Source organism: Carassius auratus, chromosome 13 (assembly GCF_003368295.1).
Source record: "Carassius auratus strain Wakin chromosome 13, ASM336829v1, whole genome shotgun sequence".
Lineage (NCBI taxonomy): Eukaryota > Metazoa > Chordata > Actinopteri > Cypriniformes > Cyprinidae > Carassius > Carassius auratus.
Window position 1 is genome coordinate 11,424,690 of NC_039255.1, and position 24,054 is coordinate 11,448,743.

At 36.4% G+C, this 24,054-nt stretch overlaps 1 protein-coding gene and 2 pseudogenes across 3 annotated transcripts; 2 read left to right on the plus strand and 1 right to left on the minus strand.

The window, feature by feature from the left end:
* Positions 1-9,366: 9,366 nt before the first annotated feature.
* Positions 9,367-14,246, minus strand: LOC113112651 (dnaJ homolog subfamily B member 12-like). 3 transcript variants are annotated; one of them, XM_026278401.1, is made up of 9 exons: positions 14,066-14,246; positions 13,405-13,576; positions 13,108-13,253; positions 12,839-13,015; positions 12,657-12,736; positions 11,802-11,911; positions 11,305-11,477; positions 10,665-10,795; positions 9,367-10,557 (listed from the first exon to the last, which is right to left on the minus strand). In XM_026278401.1, the coding sequence occupies exons 1-8, from the start codon at positions 14,196-14,198 to the stop codon at positions 10,671-10,673; spliced, it is 1,116 nt and encodes a 371-aa protein (XP_026134186.1). In that variant the 5' UTR covers positions 14,199-14,246; the 3' UTR covers positions 9,367-10,557; positions 10,665-10,670. The 3 variants fall into 3 exon arrangements, with proteins under 3 accessions (XP_026134186.1, XP_026134187.1, XP_026134185.1); XM_026278402.1 differs by having other exon boundaries at positions 9,367-10,553; positions 10,661-10,795; XM_026278400.1 differs by having other exon boundaries at positions 9,448-10,557; positions 10,661-10,795.
* Positions 14,247-16,076: 1,830 nt separating this feature from the next.
* On the plus strand, positions 16,077-17,884 carry LOC113113242 (tRNA (uracil(54)-C(5))-methyltransferase homolog-B-like; annotated as a pseudogene).
* A 986-nt stretch (positions 17,885-18,870) lies between these two features.
* The window catches only part of LOC113113243 (acyl-CoA desaturase-like), a 7,035-nt pseudogene continuing 1,851 nt past the window's right edge, over positions 18,871-24,054 (plus strand).

Here is a 24,054-nt window from a genome sequence, read left to right on the forward strand (position 1 = left end):
GTGAAAGAGAACAATACAGTGCAGATAAGCAATCTGACACTAGAAACAGTCAATAAGGCATCTCTGTGAAAGGAAGACGAGAGAAAGACTCAATGTTGTGGGGGTATGGGGGGTGACAGGATTGACAGTTCACCTCCATCCCTTTACAGAGCACTTTAGACTTAATCCAGCCTCATTAACGCTAAAAGCAAAATTTACTTTAATGGGGTTTAAAACCAGTCATTTCAATTTGCCATCTTCATTAAGGATAAGCAGTCTTGGGGGCAAAAATAACACTGTCATGCTTGTATTTGTAATTGGATGCCCAGAACAAGAGCCTTTTTATTTGGCGGTTTTGGTAGGTCAGCTTGATCTACAGAGAACACGGTGTTTGGTACCCAGACTCCCAGGGGCTGCAGTAAACAAGTCAAGAGAGTGACAGAAAAGTCAGTATTGCACATATTGGTAAAGGAAGGACATGTTAAAAGAGTTGTAAGACCAATTTCACATCTGGAAACGGACTGAAGCCTCCAAAAATTAGCCTGGGTATGCCATGCTCCGCACCTGCACTCTTCAGATAAAAAGTCTAATTCAGCAAGAAAAGCCCAGACCCCAGGAGCAGAATGATGAAAGGCCAGTTTCTCTCCACTCAATTAAAGCCCACCTACACTCCTGGCCTATAGCCAAGACGTGGTGCTGCAATGCTCTCACTCGATTTTGTCAACAGCCATCCCACTGCACTCAATTTCCCCAGCCCCACAGGCCCATGACCTCCTTCTCCGGACAATCCGTCCTGAAATATCAATGGGGCTGAGAGTTACAAACAGATGTGCATAAAAATGCATCCTCTGTTTTTTTTTAAAAGCATAATGTTTAGCATTTGAGTGCACTTAATGCTGATGGCTGAACTCTGAATGGGGTATTGGGTGTATCATCTTAAACTGCATTATTCATAATTATGGACCTTATGCTATGCTGCTCTGGCAGTTACGAGGACATTCCCACCTTATGAGCATATGAATGAATCTTGATACCAAGGCCGGTGAATGGTTAAATGGAAGACAATTTTCAGTTCAGGCTTGAAACATTTTTGCCTCATTAAAAATGTAGTGCAGGAATAACAGGTGCGAGCCGACACAACGTTCCGAGGGAAGGGGAAAGCATTGATTTTTAATGAGCTTCTTCTACATTGAGAAGTGGGGGAGAGATATAGAGAGCGTTTGCCAGCCACAGGAGAATTGGCCAGTGCTGCTGTTTGTTTACTTGCTGTAGCATAGATAACGGATTCACTCCTGGTTTCTCTCTTAAACAGCCGGGTAAGGTGTGGGATGAATTATACAGAGTCATTTACCCTGAGTATTTCTAAATGCATTTACAGATAATGAACATGAACATATCACCCAAGAAGTTAATAGGAAGAAAGACAAGCGAGCAGATGCGCACTAAATTGATCCATTTCATCCATTTTTTTTTTTACTCCCATTGAATTATTATTATTTTTATCCTCATCCGTTTATATGTACTGTAGTGTTGGAAAAAATCTGAGCTCACATTAAAATTAATGTTGCAAAGGCAATCGTGAATGTAACGGAGATTTGTCATTTTAATGACCCAGTCTAGTACATTCTTGCTGTATATTTTGGTCTTAAATACTGACTATTGAAATAAGATTTAATTTTCCACTTGCATGGAAATAGATAAGAGAGCATGCCAAAAATGGTTCTCATTCAGTCCATTGACCAAATAATACAATGCAGTCACTGTAAATACAATAAATACAAATCAAAAATCAATGCTAATTAAAGAATATAACACTTTTTTGAAGTCTCAAAAAGCATTATGAACCAATCTACTAAACTTTTTTCTTAAAATGACTTTTTAAATGGACCTCACTCAATATGTTAAAACGAGAGTCTGACATACTTCACTAAGATTCCCAGATGGGAATAAATTATGATGAGCTGTATAGCTTTGACATGCCCTGACTATTCTCAAAAGGCAAAATGTGTTCAAACCAATGTCTTCACTTTAAAGTCCATTTTTTAGGTCTATTTCATATGTAGGAAGGATATACAGACAGTCTGAAAGATCTAGTGTAGACAAAACAAGGTAATAAATCCATCCACATACCATCACAGGACTTTTAAATTACAGAAGGCCTGACAGCAGGTTGCTAGTTCACATACATTTTTATAAGCATTTAGGCTGCTGTGATATTTCAAGTAATCATAAAAAAATATTTATAATGAATAAAATGTAATCAGAGCTCAGAAGAGCGAGGAAACCTCCTAAGAGTTCTCAAGTAACTTCAACATCAGTCCCATTACAATTCTCTCATACGGTGTCCAAAAATAAAAATGTTATAATCAACCAAGAATGAATGCACAACAAACATAAAATATTAATGTCAATTAGACGCATCCATATGTGCATCAGCGTGTGCTCATGAACCTTTCATGTTCTGCCTGCTTTCATCAGTGTTCGCTTGAGTTATATCATTATTCTGCTCTGAGAACCTCTGAGGAATTTAAAAGCCAACATCAATTTGGATTATTTGCCTTTTGTCACAAGCAAACACTTTAAAGATTAAATAAGCTCGTGTTCAGAGAGAGATGAATTTTCAGAGTCTACATCAGTTCCATCTATGTCTCTGATAGAAGATACGAGGTGACTGTTAAAAAGGTACTGAACTGTGTCAGAGGGCCTGTTGATGTCTCAGAATCCTTGCAATCTCAGAATAATAATAGACTCATCAGCATAGTTTACTGTGATATGAAACCACTTGCAAATGCATTTTAATATTGATTCCAATGATTTTTGTTTTGTTTTGACAGTAGCCCTATATCTGATAGTCTGTGTGAGTGCATTACAATCAACATGCAAATATTATGCAAATTATGTGAACCCATGAAGTGTGTGGATGGGCATATATCAAGCTAAAAGTTACTCCTTTGGCAGTAAGGCAGCTAGTTATAATTAAAATGTGAACATTTCATTAGTTTTGTTCCGAGCCAAGTTTACTTTTTTGGTGCATCTTCTTGTTCAAAGGGTCCTACTTTCATCATATCCTGCACATATTCCATGTTAAAAGCATGTTTAATCACTCACAATAAGGGATTTCCCATCTGTGCAGTGGCATGACAACCCAAACAAAACTGCAAAACAGTGAAACTAGAAGGGCCAGTGCTATTCAGTGCTACTGAAGTGTGTCACATCAAGTACAGTTCAAGAAACAGCAGTATTTTACCACTGCAACAACCTGTATTTTAATAACACGGTTGAGCCAGAGACAGTAATATGGCTGGGACTTTTTTTTTCCTCTAAGCTGTTTTTGGTTTTTCTTTTCTTCCATCAAAACACCCGCATTTGTTGGACAAGCTTCGCTCCTCTGCCATACATGCTTTAGATGGTGTGATCAATAGCCATTGATTGGAGAATATCGAGTCTGCTGCAGGGCCAAGTTTGAACGTAAGCCACTGATGTAGAAATGTAGAAGTGTCCATCTATTCACAATCCCGGTCTAATTCACACTTAATCTTTCCGTTCCTATACATTTTGATTTAATTCAGTGTTCTCTTAGATGTGTTTTTCCACCGTAATCATTTAAGGAGTTATACACTTAATCCAGTTCTAGAAGGGTAAAATAGCTACCGGTCAAACACTACTGATGGAGATAAATCACAGTTTTTATTAGATGGTTTAATGTTTCATTTGGAGCAACAAAACTCAACAGAAAACAACCAAGGACCTTTTTAGTTTTCAAGAACAGTAGGGCACCTGCAAACTATAAATAAACATACATACTTTTGATTGTGTCGCATACTCATTAGGGCTATAATTATTGTTTTTTGACCACCAAGAAATACCATTGAATAAAGGATCAAAATAACATACCTGCATAAGGACACATGCTACATAAGACCTTTGGGTGATAAATCGATCCATAAATCTCCCACTGAATACATTTTAAGTCCTAATCAATTATTAAAGTTGCCAATTATTATATCACATCAACCAGCTGGGCAATAAATGACACTCTAATGCAATCTGCTTTATTCTGTAATTAAAACTATTGTCAGTTAAACAGACAACAGATGGTACATTGTTACCAAGTGGGCACTATTTAGGGTTTGACTGAAGATCTGAGCATCTTCAGAGCATTTGAACACTTTTGAAAGATACATCCAAATATTTTTTTTCTAAAGTCTTTTATGGATATTTGTACGTTTACAGCATGAATTCAACAGTTCAACCTATTATATCTCCAAGAGCTATTCATTACCTTAAATGCAAATGCTTTCAAAAGGAAGATTGATTTCTAAGAACACTAATGATTGATGTCTTACGGATAACACCGTCCAGCATAACCATTCCTAACACTTCCTAAATATCGCTATTGATACGAGCTGAAGCAGATAGAGTCATGATTCGTCGTCTCAAAGATAACTCACATCTCTGAAGCGGTTCCAGTGCTTGATCTTGCGACTGTACTGGGAAATGGTGGACAGCCACTGTTCATCTTCCATGAAATTCCCCGTCTTCTCCGGTTCTTTCCCGCTCTTAACGTCCACCTGCACGGAAACCCGCACGAGCATTAGCAACGGGACGAGAAGACATCCCAGATCATTCATCCCCACCATTATTCCGCTTGTCTGATGTCTCGATTCCTGTTCTTTAAAGAACGAGAGACGGATGCTGAGACTACGGTGAAGTGTGACCTGATTACAGGATGCGTCTTCCCTGAGAGAGAGAGAGAGAGAGAGAGAGAGAGAGAGAGAGAGAGAGACGCGCAGGGCTGCTCGGAATTTCATGAAATTCTGTTATTGTCACATTATGGAATCTTTCGAGATCTCAGTAACAGAAAATAACTATTGCAATATAAAAATGCTGCCCACTTTTGCCTGCCATTTGCTTTTAAAACAGAACAATTTTCACTTATAACGCGTGATTTTCAATAGTATGTTCTTAAAACAAATGGACCATTTCATATGATTTTTTAATTTTTTAAATATAGGTGTCCCTATACATTTTGTCAGTACTATTTTGTAAAATAAATACATTTATAAAATTTTATATAAAAAAAAAATATATATATATATAAATATATATATATATAGTTAATATTGTAGTTATCGGGCTATTTGATATAAATTGAATGGGGTTTTATACTGAGACCTACATAAATTAGGTGAATCGAAATATCTCAAACAATTTATTTATTTTAAATTTGTTGAAAAAAAAAAAAATTAATAGACAATGAACAAAAATGTCAGTAGGTGGGTATATTTATGCAGTTTACATCCATATAATCATTATGAGTGCCTTCATTGTTCATTTATTCAAGGATACCTTCTAACCACTGCTTCATTTAAAAATGAATCAAGGGACTGTCCTTTGTGGGTCATTGGATCATTCACTCGACCTAGCCTATTTGTTGAAAATAACTCCTTCGAATTCATAAAGGAAACAAGTGACTGGCTGAATTCAGCACTATAGACACTGCCACACTCATACTATTTCTACAATGTTTTATATTGCTGGAATTGTAATAGTCACTGTCTGTGTGAGGGAATCACTGAACTATTCATTGAACTAATACAGTCAAAAAATTAATTTGGTCAAATTAATAAATAGCAAATTTCTAAATAAAAATTTGAATTGCATTTCCCCAGTGACAAGGCCTAATATCTTGAGATCTTTAGTTTTTTTTTTTTTAAGTAGGTCTGACATACTTCAAATGTTGTAAAGTAAACATTTTATGTAAACTTTAAATGTTGATTTACATACGTATTTAGATCCACTCACTTCCTACTTTCTATTTTTTTGCATCTGCATGAAATTTGCTTTAATACCGAACCAACTATCGTAGCTTGTTTTGTCCTAGTAATCAGAGGGGATTCTTGTGTGTGTGTGTGTGTGTGTGTGTGTGTGTAATTTTGTTCCAAATAGCGCTGTAGTATCAACCTATTTTCAACTGAACAATGAGTATAAAATAGTTTGCTACACTTTCATTTGCAGCAGGCCTTCAGATTCATTAGATTTTCTGTGTGCACAAGAGTAAATCTTATTATTTCATTGCTAATGGCAGGATATTAAGTTATATAATCTGTTTTTCCCAATGCAACTAGTTCATATTAATGATGAGCATGAAAAAGTGTTTGGATTGAAACCATTTATGAGAGTGTGTGATATTTAATACAGCTTATGGTTGATAAGGTGTATTATTATGGACCAAAGCAAGCAAGCAAATACCATGTTTTATTTCAACGAAACTAAAAGTGTTCAGATAGAAACATGCACCTGATACTGACACCAAAACGATGTGACATACAAAGCACTGACTGACAGGACAGAACTGACAGAACACACATGACATCGTTTAGCTGTGTGTGAATATGTCAGCGTATAGTGTAACTCAATCCCGAAAGCCCCACCGGGTTTTCAAGTGGTCATTTTTGACCATGGCTATAGTTGTCACTTGCTGTAGTTTCAATATATGTGACACCTGATTCATATGAAAGAACATAAGCTGCAGGCAAGCAATGCAAACCTCAACATATACTTGACATAGAACATACATACTGTACAGGGTTTTTTTTTTTTTTTTTTTTTTTTTTTACACATATTTGTCACAGAACACAAAATCCCAATTATAAATATATTTATATATAACACATAAACATCAGAGCAGAACACTGACATTCATACATTTGACAGTCAATTGTAGGGCTATGCAAAGTAACATATCTTTAAAAAAGAAAAAGAAAACACTTTCAGTATAGGCAAAAATGCCATAAAACAATAAAGAAATCTTGCAATTACATGCAAACTAGGACCTTCATATAGTGCATGTCATTGTAAACTATGAATATACCCACGAGACACATTTTCATCTGTGAAAAATTCAACATGGCATCTCTGCAGAATAAGGTCTATAGAACTCATTTTTATCTGTTCACACAGTCCATGGGAATCAAACCCATGGTCTTGTTGATGCCAGAAAAATGCACTGCTTGAGCTAGATAAAGAACATAAGAGACACACTGATGTTATATTACTCCTCCTCCTCTCAGATGTACTAAGAAGAAACATCAATGTTTAGAGGTGAAGTTGTACCACATGGACCAGGACAGGGTGCATGTTTTCCCTGCTCTCATCCCTTCCCAGCACTGCAGCGCAGTGTCACTTCTGCCACTAATATGCTGCAGTGAAGGCAAATCACTTTCCCTTCTTCATTTCATTCTTTCATCTGCAGTGAGAGTCTAAAAAGATTTCATTACCCTGCATGGCAAATCACTTCTAAATTTCCCTTTAGTGATTTTTACTGATGTGTCTTTTCACCTTTGGTCTTATTTTTGGCTTTGTTGATTCAAGGTGGCAGTTTTTTCACAGGTAACCGGAGACATATGGACATATATACTAACATGGTTATAGGAAAGCTGTCATATCTCATTGATCATAACATTAATGACCAGCTGATAATAGACTAACCCGTTTGTTCATCAAATAAATAAATATAGCCTGTGGCCTAATACTGATTTAAAGCAACTGATTGTGGAGATGGAATTTCTGGGGACAAAACAGAAACCATTCTTCTTTTTAGAAGTCAGTGTTACCATCAGAATGATTTCAAAAATTATTTTGATATTTCAAGGAGAGAAAAAAATACATATACACAAATACATGTATAGAGCCAGAGTGAGCAGACATGCTCTTTTTCCCAAACAAATCCTTGGGATATGTCGGGATTTCTACATTGACTTCTCTGAAGCACACAGCTAATCATTAAAGTGGCTCTATTAATCTTCACTGAAGGTGTTAAACAATGCCTTAGCCTATAATTGCCTTCCTAGTAATAGGAAGGCAATAGTTTTGCTGACAGAACGATTTCAGTGCTGTTTTAGGCTTAGGTTCTCCAAAAAGGGGGTCAAATTGAAAATGGCATGACATTTAAATAATCACTTATCTGAGCAATGTCTCTGAAGGAAAGCGACCTCCTCGTGGTCCACTAGACAAGTGGCTTGGATCTCTCTGTTAACCTTGAGTGTAATTTTATCACAATCTAAAACTTGCTGTGCTGCATATTGGAGGTGCATGAAAGAACACTACATCTCAGCAAGAATTGTTCAACAACATCAGAGTTTCTCCTGGCCCTCTGGGAGCTGGGATCCTTTTTGTCCTCCCCTGGAATTAATCAAATCTTAAATGGAACAATGTTTTGGACGAAGACAGATTATTCAGATGCAGTGTGCTGGGTTATGTTCTTGATATTACTAATCAAACATAGTTCTCTCTCACTCAAGAAATGCTCCAGTATTTTGTCGTCAGATTATATTATCATTCCAGACTCGGTCACAATTAGTTCATATGTAGTTCTGGAGATAATGGTTTCAAGACTTTAAATATCGTGACCACAGACAAAACAAGAGTCTGTCTTCTTTCCTGAAAGCATGGTGTTTCTATGGTTACTTCTGAATACTCAAAGCAGTCCAGGGACCAATCTGTTGCTCCTCCCCTCTCTGTGCTGCCCATTAAATAAGCTCAGACCATGATTTCATAAAACTCAGACCACCAACACTGAGCCCACCTACATCAGTCAAGACACTTGCAGTGTCCATTAGTCCACCTGGTTTTCATCTTAATAAAAATACTGTTTTTAGGTTTTGAAAGGACAGTTATATGTAGGTATAGCATTGCCGTGGATCAAACATAAGCGTATGTTGTTGATCACACAGATGAGGAATGGGTTTGTGACTGTGGGATGGAAAGGCAGAGTTAACATCAATATATTTGATCGTTTTTTTTTTAATTTTTTTTTTAATGTGTATGCTTTGTTATTCCAATGTTATGACCACAGAACAGATGTTGAGAAGGCTAGCGTTCAATTTTTTTTTTTTTAATGATTTCTAGTAGCAAAGCTCATGACTGCCTCCTGGTGCACAATTTTAATCTGCAAATCCCAATCTATACTACCTTACAAAGGTTTGGGGTCAGTAAGATATATAGATATGGAAATATATATATATATATCTATCTATATATCTATCTATCTATCTATATATATATATATATATATATATATATATATATATTTTTTTTTTTTTTTTTTTTTTTCTGTAACACCAAATCAGTATATTTGAATGATTTCTGAAGAGTCATGTAACTGAAGACTGGAGTAATGGCTGCTGAAAATTCAGCTTTGTCATTTTAAATAGAAATATCTCACAATATGACTGTTTTTACTATATTTTTAATATGCAGCCTTAGTAATGCAGCCTCTTATCGACCCCAAACGTTTGAAGTGTAGTGTATGTCCAAACAGACTTACTTATTTTTCAGAAACGGTTGCCATGTTCTCAGACAATAAATAACAATAATAAAATATGATCACATTTCTTGCAGTTTTATTCCCAAAAGGACCAAAAGCATTATTTCCTACTAAAATAATTCATCAACCAGATCTTAACAATTATTTAAATATCTTTAATTTGGCCAATTCAATTTGGTTCATCATTTTGATTTGGGTGATTACAAACATTGTTTTCTTTAGATGCAAGTCAATGATGGGTACAAAATGAACATTTTACTTTCAGACGGACATCCTTTCTGAAGCACCACTGGATGCAAGTATTTCAGAACATAAAAAAAAATCTATTTATATGGCTACAATTTATTTTATTTTTTTGTAAATGACTGCTGCAAACGCAACATATGCTTGGAATGTGAAACTATACATAATTGGGTTTAAACTACATTTAGCAAAAAGAACATGTATTTATATCATCTCCAAGAAAATTTTAGTGTCTTATTGGTTGAAGCATTAATGTCAAGCATCGATGTTTTTCCTTCCTATATTACATAATGCAGACAGCTTACAGTAAGCCTGGATCTGGCAAGGCACTTGATTCTGCTTTAGAACCCTCAATCTACATTCTGCAAAACACAGTTAAAATCAATGTTTAAAATGCTCTAAAAAAATATTAAAATGGAAGAAAATAGTATGATACTATTTAATAAATACAATTATTCATTTTCCATTTGCATAAATATCAAACATTCTTTTTAAAAATCCAACAGGCAAAACCACAGTGAACAATTCATTGAACGCTGAATGACACCAGCTTAATCATTTGACTTCCTGTGGTCAGATAAATGGATCAAACACTACTAGAAATTTCAGAGATGGCTCAGAAAACCCAAATATTGGTATTGAAAAAAAAATGCTTTGAGAAGAAAAGGTGAAAAAAATAAAATAAAATAAAAGCAGTGAGCTAGCAGCATTGATTACCATTTAACAGCGGTGTACTTTCCTCTCTACCAGCTAATCATCCAATGCTTTGTTTTATTTCATTACATATTTAAATCCATATTTAAAACCATTTTACAGATGGCAAGATCTTCCATGACTTGAAATTTTCTGCAGATTCTGAAGGAGAGATGAGAGTGGATCCCTGTGGCACCAGGATGGGCTCTCTTTGCTTCTCTTGAACTGGTGCAATGCAACGTCCCATTTTAGCAAAGAGAACAGAGCATTTCTGTATATGATCATTTTCAAATGACGTCTCAACAGGACACTATCTGAAAAATAACAAAATGACAAAACACGTTTAAAGAAAGCCAACAGGTCAACTGGCTAAACTAGATAAACAATTGAAAATTCAGAAAAGCAAAGTAAACTCACATACTGCTACTCAGTGTCCATGTAACAGAACCTGTATTTCTGAAAGTTTCGAGCAACTGGGTGTTGCCATTTTCTGTGCCCTTTGGAATAAGTCTGTGTCCCCAAAGTAACGTGCCCGATACAACAAGCCTTCCTCTGCAAACAAGAGCACAGATGTCTAGGTTTTCAGAACATTATGCAAAATTACACCTGCATTATGTGGACAGGCAAAGTTGAATATATGAAACATTGCTTTATTCATCATCTATGAACACGCATTATTAAACAGATACTTCACTAACATCTATGTCGTTCCAAACCCTTAAAAGCTTCGTTTGTCTTCGGAACACAATTTTAAGATATTTTGGATGAAAACCGGGAGGCTTGTGACTGTCCCATTGACTGGAAAGTAAATTACACTGTCAAGGTCCACTACTGATGACAGATGGACTATTCTGACGATGTCTTTCATACTTTTCTGGACCTTGACAGTGTAACTTACTTGCCAGTCAATGGGACAGTCACAAGCCTATCCAAATATCCAAAATATCTTAAATTGTGTTCCGAAGACAAACAAAGCTTTTACAGGTTTGGAATGACATGGGAGAAAATGATTAATTCTGAGATGCAGTATCCCTCTAAGCAGCTTCATATGCGTCACATACTTTGTTGTTTCTCCTTCCAGCAGTTGTTTCTCAGGTTTGATATATAGTCCTCCTCCACACTTTGTTCAACATTCTTAAGATTCATCCCCGTGTATTCTTCTGAGAAGTGGTCGCCCACATAGTAAGCCACCTTCAGAGCGGCAGTGTGTCGCCTGTTTGTGTGGCCCATGGATCTAAAGCAGGTGGAATGTTCAACGTCAGAGATATTTATCACTTGCATGACAACCATCATTCTTTAACTAGATAAACATATTTCTGCTTCGATTTTGAACATCTTTCTTTAACACTGAGATTTAAAGATATGATGACAAACGATATTTTGTTAGCTTAGTTTGACGGCTAAATCAGAACACACAGTGGGATAGGGAAAGTGCTTCATTATAACCATCAAACACACACCAGTGTTAAATAATACGGTATAATACTAATACACCAAGTACACATGATTTTTTTGTGTGTTTTAAGACAATGCACATTTTGGTCAATGTTGGTCTTACGGTCTGAGGCTGAGGCTGTATGGAGGACTGGAAACCATCATCTGGCTGAGAGCCGAGACTATGATCAGAATGAGTATTGGCATCAGTTGTACAAACAAGGCAAGGCCACCCTGGATGATAAAAATCATTCATTGAAATTAAACTGTACACCAAGACATAATGCCTGTATACGTCTTTTAAATCCATACCAACAGGCTCAAATAATGCAACGCAACATATCACAAACAATTTTTGTTCTCTTGACCATAGATGCCACACACAGGCTTTCGCTATACAATTTGCATCTCAACTAAATGTATCTTTGCATCTTAGTAAACAAATCAAAAACACTGAGGCAGATATTCTTTTTTTTTTTCTTCTTTTTTGAAGTGCAAACATCATTTAGTGTTTTCAAGACATCATGTTACGATTTAAAACCTTTTAAGTCCTTAATTTGTAGGAGGGAGAATAAACCCTTTTTGAGACCTGCAGAAACATTTAATAAAGAGCAATGTCTTCTTAATTGTCATTTCACCTGCATATCGAGATTTGTGAACTCTAGTCAGTCGAAACAGTATATCTATGATATTATGTTATGTTGAATATCAAAGCTTGTTGTGTTTATTTATGACTTGTGAACATATTAATGTTTTTAGATTTGTGGAGTTCAAATATTTTGAAGTGAAAGGCAAAAACCACTAGTATAATTTTGCATTGTGTGCTATGACTATATTCCCCTTAATAACACACCATCTGATGCCTCATCATTCTGTACATGCTACACTTAAATGTAAATAATGTTACAATAAATGCACATCTCCCCCCACCTTAACCTACAAGTAAAACATCTGCACAAAACCCCTTATAATCTCTTACTTCTCTCTGTTGTTCTCGTCGTTCGTGACGCGGTTGATGGCCAAACCTCATTCTTCCATTGCTGTACACATGCACATTACCTAGAAGCGTAAACAGAAATGGCACAATGACACATTTCGGCTTTGAATGTATCTGACATGTTGCAATTCTAAAACCACACATAAAAAGGTCACAGGACTCACTGGTGGGAAATCCACCTCCGAAGAACATATTGAAAAGGTCCTCGGGGGATATATCTGCCTCAAAATTTCTGTGATAGGTCCTGTGCCTGTGAGTCGGATGGGCTTTTTCTTCACCGTAAACATCGTACTGCCTTCTTTTTTCAGGGTTACTCAGAACTGCATAAGCATTACCTATAGCTGTTGAAGACCAGAAAAACAAAACATTTGAGAAAACCACATGCAAACCTTCTGCATACTGATTGCAGAAACCCCGAAGTCATGCATTTTACCTTTAAATGATTCAGTGGCACCAGGCGCATGGTTTTTATCTGGATGAAACTTTAGAGCCAACTTTCGGTAGGCTTTTTTCAGATCCTCCTCGGAGGCTTCTTTACTGACTCCAAGAATCTCATAATAGTCCTTACATCTCTTAATTCTGCATCAAAAGAATGACAGATCACAGTAGAATAGGAAGAAAGTAGTCAGGCGGTGAAACCACTATGCATGCACACTTATAAACCAAAATGTTTAGAAATAATGACGATTTCCCGGACTTTTAGGCAAGCAGTGTGAAACAAATAACAGACCTTTTGACAGCATCCAGCTGCTCTGATGTGTATGGTTTGGTTGATTCTGTGGCACCATGTCCAGAGGAGTGATCTTCAGTGCTGTGGTTTTGGTTTTGTAATCCATCATTTTCTCTACTGTTTTCTTCACTTGTGGAAGGTCCTCCATTCTGAGCAGCAGACTCTAGTAAAGCTGAGACAAGAACACTTTCATTTAAATAAGAAGCACTGGCATCTATATATCTATATATCTATACTAAATCCAACAACCCACTATATCTAATTATCTACCTGTATATTCAGTATATTCTAATTATCTATATATTTAACCCACTCTATCTATTTCTCTATAAGTGATAAAATATATATAAATAATAAATACTAAATTTTAATTAAGGTTATATTACATACGATTACGTCACTTAAGTTACATATGTAAATACTATACAAAGACCTAGTAGAACTGATCTACATATAACCAAGAACTGTAAATATATTGTTCGACAACATACAGTTAACGTTAGATCAATTAAAGGTAGGAAATACTGTTTTTTCACAGCCATAATAAAAGCTCGAGATCCCAAGGCCTAATTAGCGTCTAACTACAGACTTCAGCCTTTCTGGTGGCCTTTAAACAGACCTCTTACGATCTCCGCTATTCATTTATTAACATTAAACGCACATCTCGCCTTGTCGGTGGGAAACAGTCTCTGTGCCTTCTCGAGGAACCGTCTGGCTTTGTCGGGCTCGTTATCTCGCAGCGCTGCGATCGCTATTTCGATGCAGCGCTCCGCTTCGTCCTTGTTTGATTCCATTGCGACGGCGGAACTGATGACTGATCTCTTTGCTGACCCCTTAGACGCAGCCTGATGACGTGTACTGTAACGTCAAGAGTTTTTCACTAGTCAATAGAACGTCCACCTTCCAGTGATGAAAAGACATCAAATTGACATTAAAAAAGCACAACAAACAAAAAAATTGCCATGACGTTTATTTGATTTAAATTGAACGTCAAATATATTGGACTAGATATAAATTAAACAAATTTCAATGTGGCATTCTGCCGTCAAAGTGAATTTAAAATGATGTTACTGCATCTTGATAAAATCTTAACTAATATTTGACGTCAAATTGCTATCAAGGTTTCCCATACTGTAAAATCTAAATAATGATAAAAAAAAACTGCAGAAAGGACTGATTGTCCTATGTTTATCTGTTTGTATTTTTCCATCCCTTTTTAAGATTTGTACTTTGTATTTCAATAGTCTACAACTAAGATAAAAATATTTATTTTGAGAGTGATGAGGTTTGATCTACTCCATATATTTTTTTAAAAGTTTTTTTTTAATTTAAGCTATTTTTAGTCACGTTTATTTACAATAATTTGTTATTTTTACTTTATTGATAAATTTGTTTATTCTGCTTATCGATGTTTGTTCTCTTGAAGTTATTTGTATAATTCATACAATTTATTGAATATATTTTATTTGATAAAAACAATAATAATAATAATAATAATAATAATAATAATAATAATAATAATAATAATAATAATAAAATCCCTTTGTACTTCCGGAAACTTGCTGTGGTATGAAAGCAGAGTGGGTGCACTAGTAAAGGAAGTAACAATCATGGCAAACAAACAAGTAGAAGTGACATTTTATCGGAAATCATGATTACATTATACAGTATAAAACAGATAGGAATAATAACTCGTTTTATATGGGTACAGCACATGTGGGAATTCAACGAGAAGGTTAGACAAAAGAAGCCTTAAAGATGGATGAACCAAGTATAAATATTGCACTTAACAGGGCAGAAGGGAAAACATTTGATATTAAAAGCATGCAACATGAAATGACAGATGTATTGTCAAACAGGTCGCCATTATTACAATGTACAAAAGAGCATGAGAAGTAAAACCATTCATAATAGTAGTAGAGAGCAATTCATTTTCACACATATACGAACCGGACATTCAAATCTTAACCAAAAATTACACAGTATTATAATGAAACATAATACTGGTTTATGCGATGTTTGTTAAATAGAAGCAACAGTGGAACACGTTTTGATGATATATGTAGCCTTACTGCATATGCAAGGGAAAGGGAACGACCTAACTTGAATTGCAGTCCTTAGGAATTAAATAATTCATATTAAATAACATATCAAATGATGGTCCAAATGCAGGAAAACAATTTTAATATTTATTAGGAACTGTGGATTAATAGACAGAATATGAAATTACGTGAGAAACGAGTCATTCTCATCACACAGTAGGTGGCGGTAAGCTCCTATGAAGTTGGTTCGCAACGCGCCATAAATCCAAAAGAAGAAGTAGTAAAGGAACGTCATTAGTGCGTCGTATCAAGTTGTTTATGGGCACTTAGAAAAACGTATTTTACTGGATTGTTGTCAGTTTACACGTTTATGTTTATGCAAAATAAATCTAGAGCACCGACGTGATAAATAATATCTTTTTAGTGTGTTTGCGCGTGTGACCTCAAGCGTTCACTGAATAGTTTGCAGCAATGTCGAGCAAATGCTCTTACAATTAACATGGCCACTATTGAAACAAATAATTTTTATACCTAAAACATGCTTTAGTTATTCAATAACCAGCCGCTGTGTTGTCAATACTGGCTGTAAGCTTATAAATAGAAGAAAGGAAACCCAGACTACCTGCTGGCATGCTTGCCTTGGATGAGAGACTGGCTGACAGTGTGAAAAGTGAGATACAGCCAAGTATGGTGACCCATGCTCTGCATTTAACTCATCCAAATTGCACACACACAGCAGTGAACACACACCTGGAGCAGTGGGCAGCTATATAATCCAGTGCCCGGGGAGCAGTTGGGTATTCGGTGCCTTGCCTTGCACCTCAGTCATGGTATTGAGGGAGAGAGCGCTGTACATTCACTCCCCAACCTACAATTCCTGCTGGCCCAAGACTCAAACTCAAACTCAACCTTTTGGATTATAAATCCAACTCTCTAACCATTAGGCCACGACTTTACCCAATGAACACAGAGCGAGCCAGCCAGTGAAGAATGAATGGCCATAGTTTCCTTTCATCCTCAGACCCTAAAACCTGAGGAGACATCTATAAGATTAGATTCAACTTTATTGTCATTGTTCATGCAAGGTACAAGGCAACAAAATGCAGTTAGCATCTAACCAGAAGTGCAATAAGCAGTAAGTACGGGATACACAGTGGCTACAATATGTTACAGGTGTACAATAAATATACAGATAAGGCAGTACTATGGACATAATTAACTAATTTTTAAATACTATCAGCATGATATACAGATACTATACAGATGGATTTTGCAATTAGTGTATGTACACTATAATCAGAAACTATGAACATCATACACTAGGACAATAGACATCAAAAAGTGCATAGAAAAATATTCCAGTGTGCAAATGGATTATTCAGTATTCTGTATGAATGATCAGACAGTAGTACAAGTAATAAAAAATTTAACTGGTAAAAAGCTGCTCTGGTGGAGCACTTCACACAACGTCCCAGAGCAGTTTGTCAGTTGGATTCTCTGTACTTCCAGGAGACCACAATGACCCACTGCAGTCATGAACAATCCCCCTATATCAGCTTCTACATAGACAGCTCCATATTTTTCGAGGGGGTGCTTGGCTTTAAGTTCCGCATTTTTAGCTGATTCTTTCTTTCAGGTGAATCGGGGAGCAGCGGAAGCTTTGTTCAAGACTCTTGCAGAGCTGAATCAGCACCCTACTTGATGTCTGCTGTGGTGCTGGATCCATTGGCATCTTGTTATCACCACAGATGAGGAGAGTAATTGGCATTGAGCTAATTCAGCTGGCGGTTGAGGACATCAAGTTTAATCAAGCACTAAACAGAGTTCATAACTGTGAATGTCTCTCAGGCAAAGCAGTTGTTTTTCTACCAAATCTGATGGCCACTTTGAATTCTGACGGCTAGCTGAAAGCTTTGGTGAATCTGTCCAGGGCTGGCCTACATTATCGAGTACATAAGTCAGAGAATTGAGGAACTACCCAGCCATAAGAAGGCTTGTCTATATCACGCAAAACTGATGGGGAGGCAATGAGGAACATTAGAGGCCTGTGCTGTAGTTCAGACTATAAGAGGAAGATCACTGCAGAAGCCTTCACACCAACTGTGATCGTCCCTGTGGACCTGTTTCCTCACACTCCTCACTGTGAACTAGTGCTTGTGTTTGAGCTATAGTGGCTGTTTTTAAGAGTTGTTTTTGGAATTCATTCACTTTTTATTTTTGCCATTAAATGTCAGTGGAAAATTGTCAATGCAGTTACTCTCTTAATATATTTATTATTGTAATCTAAATCTATCAAATATATTTTTGCTACTTTAATTAAAAAATCACCATAGCAGAATCTCAGTGATACTAAAATAACACATTTAGTAGGCTAATGCCGTATTAGTTTTCTTCTAGCAAATCCCTTACATTGTCACTAGAGGGTGCTATTGCCTCATCCCTCCATTTTGTACAACGCTGCATAGATGTGGTGCACTGTTAGATAACCTATGTCACACTTTCATAACTAACTTGATCAGAGAATCCAGTGCTTTTATGTATACTTACAGGATTTGTTAAGTCTGATGGTAAGTATGATCAAGTTGTGAAAATAGGACGGATTCCTTAAGCTTTAACAGAAAGTTTACATTTAAAAATATCAATGCAACAGAATAAACATATCTTGATGAGCACAACTATCATTTTTCACCTTCATGTGCTATGCTCTTTCTGTTTAAGTATGGACATAGATCCACCACCATGTATTCAGTATCCTTCAGTATGACACAGTTATGTCTGGTCGAGAAAGGCTGATGATTTGGATGAAGCAAGCTTACTACAAATCACCTACTGAACAAGGCAAAAACTGTATAGTAAGTGCACAGATTGAGTGAACATTAAGTAAATGCTTTTTGACCAGAGTCAGTATACTGAGCCATTTTGTGTAATATGAAACAGTTACACAATACAATACCATTCAATTACTGTAATCTGCTCAGCAGTACATTTTGAAATTGGAGATGAGATCCGGCTATGGGAAATTATAGTAGCCCACAAGAACTTCCCTGTTTGATGAACTACAGATTTGTTGTCATTTTAGCACTCAAGGATCCTTATTTCCTCTTTGTAACATATGCAGCTCTTCAGAAAATAGCTTTATTCACCAGTACGCCTACAGTATGCTGCTTGTTTAGACTAGTAACAAACAAAAAAACAACCAAACTGTTATTCTTTTAAAATAGCCCGCTGAAAGGTTTGCATTTTTATTTACAGCATTGTGAGATACAGTAACCCCATTCACAGACAACAATTGACTTGAGATATATTTGTGATAGAAGTGCAAAGGCTTGCATTTTCTAATTAACACATGTATATTAAAAGAGACAAGCTTTGTAGAGATGTGATGTGATCTGCATCACACACTGTGAGAGTAAACGGATGAAGTGTTGCCTGTTAAAGCCCAGCGTACATGGCGTCCACAACATAAGCATCAGATAACCAGGCAACCAATGAAACTGGTAGGGCTAGATGGCATCCTCTCAGCCTCGCCCAATTGCATCATTTGCAACGAAATCAGAGGCGTAGACACGCAAAAACTTGAAAATTAAACCACTTGACTGGGGAACCTGCCTGCTAGCATCGAATCAAATTGCTATAATTCTTTATAGTTGCATCGCAAACAAGGTAAGCAGATGCGCGGATGCGGCTTTATTCCAGCGTGCCTTTGAGACAGATGTCACACCCATTTTGTGCAGAATTGAATGTATTCGTTGCATGAGGGCTTTGTCTTTTAGAATAATGCTAACTGGAGTGACAGGTGGCTTTTCTTTGTTGATGGTCGTGGAAATATAATCGACTCGTTCTCTTGACAGGAGACAAAAACGAGCATGAAAGAAATGGCCGAAACGACGATAACAGAGGATGTTTATGACGATTCATACGAGGAGAAACCGGGCCCAAAACCCCCTGTCCAAATCGTTTGGAGAAACGTTATATTAATGTCCCTATTGCACCTAGGAGCTCTTTATGGTCTGACGATTCTTCCATTTGTCTCTTCCTTAACGCTGATCTGGAGTGAGTATGTGACTGCTAATTCTGAACGGACTGACGTTTTTATTTTTATGGCGATTGTTTATGTATATGAGACTGCATAATGTTGTAATGTTTGCAATTACGGGTTTTGATCTACTGTGGGTAGATATTTTAATCATATTAATTAAGACAGATGTAGACTTTGAATACATGTAAAGTTAATTTCACGTTTATGTTCACTGAATGTCTATTTTGTGCAGTCTTCGTGAAATACATTGGAAATCGATTAATTAGTGTGTATTTTATATATCAAAATATATCAAATTAAACAGGAACAGGAATCCTGCTGATTTGTATTAGGCTATATCAGTTCAGTTTTTTTCTACATCCATTGACCTGATTATGAATCAATCTATAAATCAGACATGGCATTAGCTGAAAATATTTTTTTTTTATCATGTACATTTTTAATCTCTTTTATACTGCCATGCAACGTTTGCTGTCAGAAGGTATGTGTGGTGTATGGTGGTTATGTATGTTTTTATGTAGTGTTCCTGTAGCTCAAGTGGTAGAGCATTGCGTGATCAAGCTTCCACAAAGTTGAGGGTTCAATTCCCAGGGAACACATGATAGGTCAAAATTGATAGCCTGAATGCAATGTAAAGCGTCTGCTAAATGCATAAATGTAATTTAATATAACCCCTATTGCTCATATATAATTGGTAAAACTCAGCAACACTCCACAGTTTCGCTTTCTTGTTTTGCAGGTATTTCCTCTCATAAGGGTGGAGGTGTTCTTCCCTTAAAGATTCAAAGTTGTGATTACTATTCTCAGATATTATCAATTACTGTGTCATATTTTTTTTTTGAAAAGCGAAAAATGTCAGGCCACTTTGTCTCAGCTAAATTTGTTATGTAGCTCAATGTTAAAAGTGTTTTGTAAGCATGCGTGTGTGCAAGTGTGACAGCGAGACAGTCCTGTGTATAATTTGAAATCCTACCAAAAGCTATAAACGTGCTCCTCTGTTGTGTACAGTTTTGGAGTCACATCGCCGCAAAATATTGTACCCTGGTGAACAAAGAACAATTGCTGTTGAAAAAGGCTCTCCATTGTAAATTGAGCCGGGTCATAACAGTGTGCCTTTATTCACAGTCTGTGGCCTAGTATCCCACATCCCTTGCAGCCTTGTCTGTCAACACACAGCGAGACATTTTGTCCTCTTATAGAGCGAACCAAGGGTGCACTTACAGTTACACACTATGCAAGCTGTGTGTAGTTCAGACTAATTTGTTTTTAAACATTCTGCTCTGTTTTCTCTCTTAATGTGACAGCGGGAGTGTGTTTCATGGTAAGCGCTCTAGGAATAACCGCCGGCGCCCATCGCCTTTGGAGCCACAGGTCCTACAAAGCCTCATTGCCATTACGAATCTTCCTAGCAACTGCAAACTCTATGGCTTTTCAGGTAAAACATTTTTTTTTAAGTGGATGAATCAATCTTTCACATTTAATAATGCAGAAACATTATTGTAGCTCAGATGGAATAGTGGTTAAAGATTTGGGCTAATATGTAGTATGTGTATATGTATATAGTACACACACACACACACACACACACTATTCTGTACTGTACAAAATGAATATTATATTACAGTTTCATTATCACCTTTCACTCACTTGTACTCAATGTTGAGTATGGCGGGTATACTATGCAATGACAATAATAATTTATATATATCCATTTAGAATGATATCTATGAGTGGGCCAGAGACCATCGTGTCCATCACAAGTTTTCTGAGACTGATGCGGACCCGCACAATGCCCACAGAGGTTTCTTCTTCTCTCACATCGGCTGGCTGCTGGTCCGCAAACACCCAGAAGTTATTGAGAAAGGACGCAAACTGGAGCTGGCTGACCTAAAAGCAGATGGGGTCGTAATGTTTCAGAGGAGGTCAGTGGGAAATTGTGATATTTCATAATAATAATAAGTTTCATAAATCTTCTCACCTACACCACCATATAAATGTTTGGGGTATGTCAAATTTTATTTTTTTATTAATATTTTTATTCAGCAAGGATGCATTAAATCGATCGAAAGTGACAGAAAAACATTCATATTGTTACAGAATATTCCAATGTTAAAATTAATTCTGTTATTTTAGAAAAAAGCAGTTTCAATATTGATAATAATAATAAATGTTTCTTGAGCACAAATGATTTCTTGAAGGATCACGTGACTCTGAAGACTGGAGTAATGGCTGCTGAAAGTTCAGTGTTAGTACCACAGGAATACATGACAATTAAAAAATATAGGGTGTATTAGTTAAAATATTCATTACACCTGTGATCCCGCAATTAGGAGCTGTCATTTGTACCAGGTCCCATATTTAGCACTAGTTAGTGTGGAATATTCAATATTCCTTCCCATCACTTTGAATGACATCCAACAAAAGTCCTGAGCTTCTTGATAAGAGTTTAAAGGGTTAGTTCACCCACAAATGAAAATTTGTCTGAGTTTTCTTTATTCACCCTTGAGGCATCCTAGGTGTATATGACTTTCATCTTTTAGATGAATCCATTTGGAGTTATATTAAAAATTGTCTGATCTTTCAAGCTCTCTCATTGCAGTCAGTGGATGTTGCATTGCTTCAGTCCAAAAGAAGTTCAATAAATAGCACCCAATCATAAAAAAGTGTCTCACGCGGCTCCAAGGAGTGAACAAATGCCTCCTGAAGCGAATTGTTGCATTTTTGTAAGAAAAATATCCAAGGTTTCTGCATATTCAAAACGTAATAATCACTTGAATTTAGCTTGTGCTCACTGTTGTAAAACAAAGCAATTCCGGTGATTGATGTATGAGGTCAGCTGTGTGCATACGCCACTCATAAGTGATGCACGCAGAAACGCAGCGGAGAGATCAAAACAAAACAATGGTCATTAATTAGAAGTACAAGATGAGGATTGTTAAGAAGAAAGTCAGGGGATTTCGATATAAGCCAAGAGGAGACTGGTTTTCCTTTTCTAAAGTAAGAAAACTTTGCTTCCTTTGATCCTGTTAACAAACATTGGTTTTGACAAGACTTATGTGCAACGCTGACCTCATACATCACGCTCCCGGAACTTCTTCTGTGTACAATTGTTGGCGCAAGCTAGATTCAAGTGATTATTATGTTATGAATATGGATATTTTCTTACAGTAATGCATTGATTCACTACAGAAGGCCTTTGTTTCACCCCTCGGGGCTGTGTGAGACACTTTTTTTAATGGATGGGCGATTTCATTTGGACTGAAACACTGCAACACCTGCTGACTGCAATGAGAGAGCTTGAAAGATCAAAGACAATTTTTAATATAACTCTGACTGGATTCATCTAAAAGATGGAAGTCATATACACCTAGGATGCCTCGAGGGTGAGTAAAACGCAGCCTATTTTTCATTTTGGGGTGAACTAACCCTCAAAGAACATTTCAAAGGATTGCTAGATAAGATAGTGGGAGAATAACTGGTTAGTCAGCATTTCAAACTGAATGTTGTGTTCCAGTTGAGGTTCAACAGCTGATGTTATTTCAGAAAATCTATGACGTACATAAGGAGAACATGTCACCATGTCATCATGTACAACAGTGATAAAATGACAATAGGATTTTTTTTTTTTTTTTATCTGTCATTTTCTGTCCTTAGGCATTACAAGTTATCTGTGGTGGTGATGTGCTTTCTCATCCCCACATTTGTACCTTGGTTCTTTTGGGAAGAGAGTCTTTTGACCAGTTTACTTAGTCCCTTGGTCTGATGAGATATACTGTGGTCCTTAATGCGACCTGGCTGGTCAACAGTGCAGCTCAACATGTGGGGAATGAGGCCCTATGACCACAACATCAATCCCAGAGAGAACAAGTTTGTTGCCTTCAGTGCCATTGGTAAGAACAATGTATTTTTATTTATTTATTAGAATATATGTTAATTTATGTTTAAATCATCTAGTTTTTACATTTATTTATTAAATAATAAATAATATATATATATATATAAATACAGAAGCCGTTAAACTGCTCTATGTATTTTAAAATAAAATATATTAATTTGTAAAATAATATCAATATTATTAAAGCTGTAAAAACACATTTTAGTCACACGAATAATGCAAGATATTGTACATGAATGCACAAGTAAACTAAACAGAGCAACAGCCATGTACATACAGTACTTCAAAAGTTTGAGGTTGGCAAGATTTTTTATTGTTTTTGAAAGTAGCCTTTTAAAGAGATGAAAATTAGCCCATGATTTACTCACCCTCATCATAGTGTGGGTGTTTAATGCTACATGCGCTTTTACAAGTTGTTTGAACTGAAATGTGTGTTTGCAGTGTGTGTACACAACCATGCATATAATGATAATAATCCACCCAATGTTTTTATTAGTCTAGTTAAAGCTGCGGTAGGGAACTTTTGACGCTCTAGCAGTTAATAAACAGAACTGCTTGCGTCTTGTGGGAAACAACTTTGTAGCCGGAGCTACTTCTCTCTATTTATGTCTATGAAGAATCACAAAGGTACTGGTTACTCCGCCGCGGTACCCCCGAAGCAATCTAAAATAGTC